This window comes from Myodes glareolus, chromosome 14 (assembly GCF_982192425.1).
Source record: "Myodes glareolus chromosome 14, mMyoGla1.1, whole genome shotgun sequence".
NCBI lineage: Eukaryota > Metazoa > Chordata > Mammalia > Rodentia > Cricetidae > Myodes > Myodes glareolus.
Window position 1 is genome coordinate 78,608,656 of NC_142039.1, and position 9,883 is coordinate 78,618,538.

Genomic DNA, 9,883 nt, shown 5'->3' on the forward strand with positions numbered 1-9,883 from the left:
CCCAAATGTATAGGTTAGCTTAATACCTCAGCCCAAAAGCCTAGAAAATGGACCTATTCAAGAAGGAGAAATGAAGTAAAAGAAAAATAGCAGGTAGGTTTCAATGGATGAAGACAAAATGCCAATAAACTGGGCTGAGCTGAATCTTGTATCAAAACTTGATTCTTGACACAATACATTCTCGAACCACTCAGGAAGACGTTAAGAGCATGACGTGGTGCCAACCTAATGTTTAGATTGAAGACAGCATATCCTTTGAAGGTGAGATTGGAAATCTCATTCTACTTCCCCTATCAGTATAATTTATATACAGAATGGGCCCTTAGCTACATGGAACCATTTGACTTGACATACAGTTTAGGAGACGTACTTTACTGTGTTTACTTAAGAATGTATTTCAAATATTAGTGATTTTACTTCTAGATTTCCATCTATGTTACACATTCCCTGAATTAAAAAAGAAATGCTGGGCTGGAGAGATGGCTCAGTGGTTAAGGGTGCTGTCTGCTTTTCTAAAGGTCCTGTATTCAATTCCCAGCAACCACATGGTGGCTTACAACAATCTGTAATGAGATCTGATGCTCCCTTCTGGCTTGTAGACATGCATGCAGGCAGAATACTATATACACAATAAAAAGGAAATGTCAAATGTCTGGTTTTAAGATATCATAAATTTTCAGTAATTGAAGAGTTATAGTAATAGAAAAGAAATAGACATGTAGTCCCAACCAACATAAAAATACTGTGATGGGCTGTAATGGGACTTGAAGGATCACTCCACCGGTAAAAATACTTACTGCTTGAGCTTGAGGACTGAGTTCAAAACCCCAGTATTCACATAAAATGTTGGGTGTGGTTGCACACATGCCTACAACCCTAACACTGTAGGTGATTGAGACATAAGGATCATTGAGACTAATTGGCTGCCATATTAGAACTAGGTTCAATGAGAAATTCTATCTCAAAGTAATAAAAGTGATAGAACAAGATGCCTGACTTCAATGTATGGGCATGCACACGTAAGTGCACATATACCACACACACACACACACACACACACACACACACACACACACACACAGAGACAGAGAGAGAGAGAGAGAGAGAGAGAATTTTCATGGGTCATCTACAAAGAATTTTAAATTTACCATTCAATTCTAAGTTAACAGATCAGTACTACGTATGTTGTACACTGAGCTCCAAAACCTTATCATTTTGCAAAACAAATTCTGTTCAGGAAACAATAGGTCCCCATTTCTTGCCTTCCAACCCCTGGCAACAAGAATTTAATTTTCAGTTTTCTCTCTTCCTTTGAGTTTTACATACAGGAATTATGTGGTATCTGTTGCTTTGCAACTCATTTATTTTGTGTAACTCATATCAGTGAGGCTTATCAAGGTTAAAACACAAGTCAGAATATTCTTCTTTTTTAAGGTTGGAAGGCCTAAGGTGAAGGAAGGAAGATCATTATCCATTTAGTCCAAGGACCAATTTCAGAGCTGAAACCACTGGAAGCGAGCCCTTCACACTGCCATGTCCTTAGCCAAGTTTTCAATGGTAGGAAGTGTATCTGTTACAGGTGAGGCACATCATTAGGTGCTGTGTCATCTTTGTAGCCAGAGCTCAACTAAAGTGCCCTCCTGGAGAAGCTGAGTAATAACAAATAGCTTTAAATCTCCACTAAAGACCTTTCTTGAATTCAGAAATGACCCTATGAAAATCTTTATAGTACAAGACAGAAGAGTTCAATAGCATGAAACTGGTAGAAATTGTAAGCAACAAATTTCTAGTCAGTATCCTGAGGCATGTGACCCTGTAGAACTTGGAGAAGATGAATTCCACACAATTGTCTCAAAGTTAAAAAGGTACACAGAAATAAGAAGTTCTTGGAGACAGCAAAACCAAGGCAAAGAGAAGTTATAAAAATATATAAAACTATCTCTTGTCTGAAAAAGTAAATTTGAGATGGGATATAGTAGCCATTTTCATGATGTCACACAAAGGTGCCAGAAGTTGGTAATGCTCTTGAGTTCTAAGATTGTCACAAGGTCACTCTGACAATCTTAGTAGTAGTGTATGTCTCTGTGGACTATAGAAAAACTGGTTTCCAAGAGGTGCTTGCAGGAGTAAATGGAGAGCATCCAGGAACAACTTCTGATGTGTTTTCTGCCTCTGCTGTAGAAAACTCAACAATATGGCATCCAGTGATAACCATCTTGATCACCAGGAAGTGATTACTGAGGGGTGTATCACAGAGGAATTGAGTATAAAATGAAAAAGAAATATTGCACCATGAACATGAACCTCTTATTTGGTGAAGGTAGTTCTGGAGAGGAATATGCTTCTAGGTGACACCCCCTTACTCAGATACGTGGACTCTGCTCTTGCTACTTTCTTCACATGAGTCCTCATTGATCACAAAATGGGCTAATACAAAGCAGCTTGCCTTGTACCTACCTAGAAAATGGGTGTCCATGTTTCATGCTTAGTAGCCCTTTGTTTTAATTGTATGTTACTGATCAAGTTACAAGGTTCACTATTAGTTGGGAAAACTTAAATACATAGCAAGATAAATACCTTGAGAACTTCTCTGGAACTACAGGTGAGAGTAAGGCAGAGAAACACAGATAAGGGTGAGCATTGCCTACGATCAGGCTTACATCATTTGAGTGATAGACAGGATAGGATGTTAGTGACAGTCTCATTTTAATAACAATAAACTAATCCCTTTCTAAATGTTATTGTTTGTTTATAGCAAGATTAACCTGAAAATGAAATGTTTGGGGGCATCTAAATAATCCTTTTTGGATTGCCTAAAGAAAGAAAAGAAAAATAAACTATTCCTATCAAAATCCACTATTACTTCAATAACAAAAGGAACAGCATTGGAAAGATAGAAGTAGGATAAGAAATTGTCCTCAAAAACTGCCAAGATAGCTGGGTATGTTGGCATAGCACTTGAAAGGTAAGTGGGAGGATGGATATTCGTGGATACTTCAAGGTTAGGAAGTCATTATGTTAAAGGAACTTCTCATGGAGGTTACAGGGGTGCCACTCTTCCCTGCCAGCCTCCCTACCCTTTTCCTATGCATTAGCAATCTGGACTGGACATCATGTGCCCAAGGGTAGTTTGTGAATTACAGGTATACATGTATCCTAGGCCTAGATGTAAGTATGTGGTACATGAAAATTTATCTGATGGTACAAAGAGGCATAGTTTTCTTCAAGGCAAGGTTACTTGCTTCTGTGACCGACTCTGCCTGGTTTGGAGATTGTACAATATCACAAAAGATCAAGTAAGAAGGGGATGTCACAATGTCAAAGGAAGGGGTTCAAGACTAAGGGAGTAATGAGATACTATCAGAATTCAGAAGACAGCTGACAAGGGAACAGAAAGCAGAGAAGAAGTATAGTTTTATGTGAAATATGGGATTTTGGACTATTTGAACCTTGGAAGATGTATAAAAATATGTTGTTGAGACACTATAGAATTATGGATATTAGTAAGGGTTATTACACAGAGCAGGTCTTCTCAGTTTTCATGACAAAATACATTCATAGAAGATTAAAGTTGCATATTTCACATGTGTAAACAATTAAGTTTCCTCAATTGCAGCTTCTACACTAAGGCTTTGATACTGCGTAAAGACCTAGAAATTAGCATTGTCAATTAAGCTTGCTATAAGCAAAACGCATAACACTTAGAAATTGATGGTCTAGGACAGTCCATTTTAGGTTCACTTGGAGGAACTTTCACAATAACTAGACACTGACAGAAAAAAAAAGACTCATTCTTTTTAGATGTGAAATTACCACAGGGACTTGCTAAAGTGTGTGGGGTGTGTGTGGGGGTGGGGGTGAAGTATATTCAAATCTTGGTTCATCTAAAGCTTCTGTGGCGTCAGAAAAGTAAATGAAATAGCCCTCAAATCCAGAAGGCTTGAAGTTGTTAGCTTGTATATTCATTTATTATTTATGATAGTTTTGTGATTCACTCAGTCCCTCTGACTAAACACACTGAAGGTTGAATGAAACAAAGTTTGTTATGGGATATTCACAAATGTAAATGCATGGAAAAGAAATACCTGATTGCAACCCCCATGAAATGGTCATTTGAACCTCCCCAAAGTCTCTACCAACAGGTTGAGAACTACTGTATAAGCGAGAGGACATTTGTGCTGCTGAGACTAAATATCTGTCCCAAGGCAATTCCAGGTATCATATCAGACCCTCTAGGCAGAAGAATTGACTGAGTCCAAGTCAAGAGTACTCCAAAACTAAAGAGGTTTGGGTTGGCAACCAGATCACAGAGGGAATAAAAAGGAAAGTTCCCTGAGGTACATGAAGTGAGGTAAGGGGGAATGGAAAATGGAGGAGCAGTCTCAAACAGAGGTCACTGGTGTGGCTTGGAGAAAGGAGAAGGAGGAACTGAGGGCTCACCTTTCTCTCTGGCCTCACAAACCCTCTATGACTCTCTCCTGCTCTGTGATGCATACCTGGGCCTAAGGTGAGTCCCATACAACCTCTGAACTCAGATGCTTTAGGCAGCCATGTGATTTAGTCTATGGAGAACATCATCTCTTTTGTAAATAGATATATTAAAATATGGTTAGACTTTGAATCAGCTTTTTTGGATACTGACCTCAATTATATCTTTCTGTGTGGAGTGGGGTTTATTCTTCTATACCTATGGTATTTGATATTGAAACCATTCTTACCACCACCTTGGAAAAATCAGGACATCAAAAAGGTGAGGATGTATGGTGAACCCCATAAGATATCCCTTATTGGTATGCTACAATGCCAAATGAGTTACTATATGAGTTTGGCTGTCTGCCAGAGTCCTACCTGAGATGGGAAACTGTAGGGAGTAAAGAACACCGATTTTCTAGGGCATTAGTCTTGCTAGAAGAGGAAAACAGAACTAAAGTTTTCATCAAGATCTTCAGTCTACTACTCTGGGTATGGATAAGAGTTCTAGACCAAAAAGGTATAAAATACTGATTCTCAGTCTCAAAGGATTAGTTCTAGAAGGTGGATACTCTGAAGGAGAATAGCTTCTCCCAATGCTCAGTCTCAGGCTCCATTCTCATCCTGCATGCACATTCACCCAGCTACCCTCCAAGTTGGGCTGATCAGGAAAGCAGTGCTGGTTGAGTGGAGCTCCTGAGCTTTGTCCCACAGGACAAAGGAGTCTCAAAGAGAGCACAGATGTTGCTGCTAGCCTCAAATTTTTGACTGATAATCACAAATGTGGCTCTTACAGACGAAATTTTTCTTTAATTTCCCAAATAAGGGAAGACAAAATGTCTGGTCACCTCTGAAAGTTAACTCAAGGGAGGACTAAATTTCATTCATTGAATACGTATCATAATATTCTTGGTTTATGAAATCTGGGTTTCTTCAGAAGAGAAACAGCAGAAAAATTACAATTCCTTGTTCATTTTTCTATGTCCATAGTGGCAGAGCACAGCTAAGAAAGGAAGGAGAAGATCATTTAAAGGTAGGTTCCTATCTGTTGGGCATCTTCTTCCCAGTTTCCCATCCTGTCATTTCTATAAGGTACTAGGTCTATGATCTGAAAGCGGAAAGTTCCCAGACACAATCTCTCAGGAAATAGTCCTCAAAGGAGAGACTCACAGAATGACAACATGGGAGACATGCTGGAGTTGATTCTCTGCTCTACTGTGGGCAAGGAGCTTCAGGTGCCATCTGGACAATGGGTGCTACAAATGCAGTGAGCACTGAACATGTCCAGGGAGGACAATGCACGTTTTTTGGGAGGGGTTGTTTGGTTGACTTTTGGGGGGACAAGCTCTTGCCTCCTGATATCATCGGTATACTTGACACCTGGGCGCTTAGATACCTGTGAGGAAGCTAAGACTTGTGTGCTTTACACGTGGTTCTGAGTATCATCACATGGGGCAAAGTACATGAAGGTACTTTTTACATGAAACCACATACATGTGAACCTTCTTAAGGACAATCTGATCTTGTCTACTTGTTCTTGGTACTTTTAGACTTTACTAGCTTAAGTATTTTCCTTAAAGGGACTCATGTGTGACCATCATGTTTCTACCTTACTTTCCTTCAACTAATACCTCTGCTTACCCAGGTTGTAGAACTACCCAGAGACAAACACAGGAATGGAGGAAGCTGCTGTCTGTTGTGCAAAGGTGATTCTTCCCCCTTTTCCTGAACATCATGGGGAATCTGCACAGCTTGTTCTTGTCATGGGAGGAATAGTCAATGGGAAAATATACAAAAGAGCGTGGAGAGAGGCTATAGTAGCACTGGAAGGCGTGGGTGGCATAAAAATATATATATATAGGCTTTGGGTATCTCCATCACAGCTAGGCCAGAAGGCCTCATTTCAATATTGGTCTTCATAACAGAATTGAAATTTCTATCTCCTGCAGCCCCCTAGGTGAACTGCATGATCACTCCCACTTACGACACCTACTATATCCAGATTCTTCCTGTGACGTGTGTAATGGAACAACTGTTAAGATTAGTCGCCTGCTTTCTCAGATCACCCTTGAAGATGGTGCTGCCTCTGCGTCCAGTATGGATTTCACCACAGTTTCTGAGTCCGAGACCTCATTGACTCTGTCCCTTCCCTTCCCAGAAAATCCTTCAGAAAATCCAATTTCAGACCCTCCGCATGAACTGTCTCTACAGTCTACCTCCATTATTTCACCTCAACGGAGTGCCCACTTAGAAGACACATTTTCTGCCTCATCACTGGGTGACTCTGTGCCATCGGGATCTATTCCTCCTGTGAATGCTAAATTCTCTCTAGACCATGATTCTCTCCATCCATGTGCCACTTTCCCGCTTCCACAACAACATGCCATGCAGGAAACAGAACTGCTTCTCCAACCAACAGCCATTCTATCTCTGGTGGACAGCCCTAGGGAGTTGTTTACCATTCCAACAAACAAGGGCATTTGCAGTTCAAGGCATGCAATGTCAGAATTTATTCATCAGACTGGTACTGGCATCTCTTCCCAGTTGGAGCCAGAACATCTGGTTAACCAGGAGTTTCTTGACCTCCGTTCTTCTGAATCTTACTTATGGGGAAACAACACAACCAGCCTTAAATTACCTGGAAACCTTTCCTTTTCCAACCTTGATTCCATGGTAATACTTGAGAGACAAGATCAAAAGATGGCTGATTCATTTAAAACTTGTGAGACGATCCAAGAATCTGATCAGCAGAACTTGGCAGTTTCCCATCCTTTGGGGAGCTGCAAAGGTAAACCAGAGAGACTTCACATGCACCAGCAGTCCCCACATCTCAAGACCTCTGAAGATCAGTTAGAGCCTAAACATACACAGTTTTTCTGGGACATCCCTTCTCTACACAGCAAGTCCATGAACTCTGTTGCTCCTGTGTGGGCTGACAGTTCCTTGACCTCTGAATGCTTCAACAGATTCTCAGATTCTGCAGTGCTTACTAACCACACACCTTTGTTCTTGCCTGAAACTCAACCACAGAACTTGTCCCAAACTCTGTCCACATCTCAGTCACAACCTGTCCCTCTTGCCAAGACTCAGACCCAGCTTCAACACCCAATTCCAGTTCTGTCAACTTCTCTGCTATCCCAGCTTAGAATCTGTGGGGTGTATTTTCACAGACCCCAGGATAAGGGACAACCTCTTGAGGCATCTGCAATCCACTGCCTAGAATACAACATCTTGAAAAAGGTGCAGGAAAGAGTGTGGGGTTTACCCACTGTGGTCAAAAAATCCCAGGAAGAATTTTGTCCCCCACCTCCCAATCCCTCATTAGTCAAGCAGTCTTCTAAGACCTATGCTCCCAGGCCCATCTCTCTTGGAAATTTCCCCCTCACCAGTGAGCTCCAGAAGAAACTTGAGCACCACCTTCGAAAGAGGCTCATCCTACAATGCTGGGGTCTACCCCAGAGGATTCGTAACTCTCTATCATGGATGAGTCCTCGAGCAGAACTTTCAGAGGCATCTTCATCTACAAGCAACTATGGGCTTTCATGGATCTCTTTCTTTAAGCAACAGGGCAGTAAAGACCTACACAACAATGTATTGAACAAACCTGAAAGCTTCCCAGCAAGACAATCAGGGGAGAAACTGTTAAAGGCAAAGGGACATAACCTAGAGACTGTTCAAAAACACCAACTATGGAGCAACACCAAGGGCACTTCAGATAATGGCCTGCAGTCTAACTGTGAGACAATCCTACAACGCCACCCAGGCAATCTGTCAGGTAAACCTTCATGGACCTCATGGGTGAGCCAATGTTGGGAAAAATTTGAAACTGCGCTGCAAAAGCCTTTGGTCAATCATCTCAATGAAACCAGTAAGGGCCAGAGTGCTGGTACAGCGTCCAGATCAGGGCATTGTCCTCTCCCATTTACCTCACATGTGGATAATGAAGAACATGAGACTCAGAGACAGTCACGTTCTGTTAACAAGGACGGACACGCCAAGAGCACATATACAATGACAAAGCCTGTTCTGCACCAGGCATCCATGGTCTTAGACAACACCAGTATGAAAGAATCAGAGGGCAATAAACACAGCCCAGATGTGCCCAGAATATCCACTGAGGCTGCCCCTGCACCATTGGGTAAGCGACTGGATTCAGGAAGAACAGTCTTGGGGCTTCAAGGAGCAAAGGTGAATGGCAAAAGCATATTTGTATCTGACAAGATCAGTAACATAGTCAAGGGAGGGCATCTCAGTGTTCTTCAACCACAACCTACCAAGATCTTGAACACCAGCCAGGGCAAGAGTACTCAAGGGGCAGATGGGAAGACAACAAAAGCACAAAATATTCTGGTAGCTGGAAGGACCCTGAAAGAAATAACAGGTCCCCAGGAAAGTCAGACATCTGACTGTAATAGTCAGGTATCCAGGGAGGGGAAATTTAAACCAGAAAACAGGCTGCCCATCCAAGCTCTAGGGCCCCAAATGACAAGCTCCCTGCCTCAAATGAATTCATTTACAGATTTTAACTCATGCCTGACCAGAGCCCTTCCAGTGGTCCATGAATGCTTCTCAGGTGCAGCAGGTTCACTGGTCCACAACAGAGCTTAGTGTGAAACAGCAACAGGAACCATGGATGCATTCATATGTCTTAGACAAGTGCCAGAAAAGGACTTCCCTCTATCTGCCAAGAGGGCACATTTTGGCCTGCAAAACAGGAGAGCTTGGTGCAGGTGATTCTTTCACTGACAAAAAAAAAAAAGAGAGAGAGAGAGACAGAGACAGAGACAGAGACAGAGAGAGTAGCAGACAAGCCTATAAGTTACAGAAATGTGTGGCTGTATGGCTTTATAGAAGAAACTATTGTGTCAGAAGCATTACTCATCCATGCCTCACAGTAGCCAGAGCCTCACTGATTTCTCATCTATAGGTGTCATTTGGGTCAGGTACCTTCAGTTACTCCCTTTGGTTGTAAGCTCTGTGTCAGGAAGTTCATCTCAATTTTACAAGCAGAAAATGCTTTTCCTGAATTTCTATCAGAAAAGAATTTCTCCACTCCTCAGTATTCCATCCTTTATTTACAATACTGATTGCCCCCAATAAATGTTCTGAAAAGCTGTGTTCGTGCTTTCTCCATGTGGCATGTCTTTCAGGTGACAGTGACAGGACTTGTGCTCAGGAAAAAGGACAAATCAGTTTTGCTTTCACTTATTTCCTCTTTGGGCTACTGAAATGTGACTTGATTCTCTGAGGTTCTTTATGAAGAACGAGTCAGATACGTCCCTAACAGAACTTTCACTCTCTGGTGATTTGGGGAGGAGCTCTGATTCCCAAGTCTTATCTTAGCTTTATTGCCAATACATGGCAGCCCACACCTTCTCCTTCATTGATTTTCATATCCTTGAGAGCAGAGGTC

At 41.7% G+C, this 9,883-nt stretch overlaps 1 protein-coding gene across 1 annotated transcript; it reads left to right on the forward strand.

Annotated features, from left to right (window-relative positions):
- The first annotated feature begins 3,915 nt into the window (after window positions 1-3,915).
- LOC125408936 (spermatogenesis-associated protein 31D4-like) lies at window positions 3,916-9,586 on the forward strand. Its single transcript, XM_048447587.3, has 4 exons — window positions 3,916-4,750; window positions 5,461-5,503; window positions 6,116-6,176; window positions 6,420-9,586. Exons 1-4 carry the CDS (start codon window positions 4,565-4,567, stop codon window positions 9,076-9,078), a joined length of 2,949 nt encoding a protein of 982 aa, XP_048303544.3. The 5' UTR covers window positions 3,916-4,564; the 3' UTR covers window positions 9,079-9,586.
- Window positions 9,587-9,883: the final 297 nt, after the last annotated feature.

Coding starts and splice junctions, on each gene's coding strand:
- LOC125408936 (XM_048447587.3), top strand. CDS start 4,565: ATGGAGAACATCATCTCTTTTGTAAATAGATATATTAAAATATGGTTA. Junction 4,751..5,460: donor AAAATCAGGACATCAAAAAG/GTGAGGATGTAT, acceptor CTATGTCCATAG/TGGCAGAGCACAGCTAAGAA. Junction 5,504..6,115: donor AAGGAGAAGATCATTTAAAG/GTAGGTTCCTAT, acceptor CTGCTTACCCAG/GTTGTAGAACTACCCAGAGA.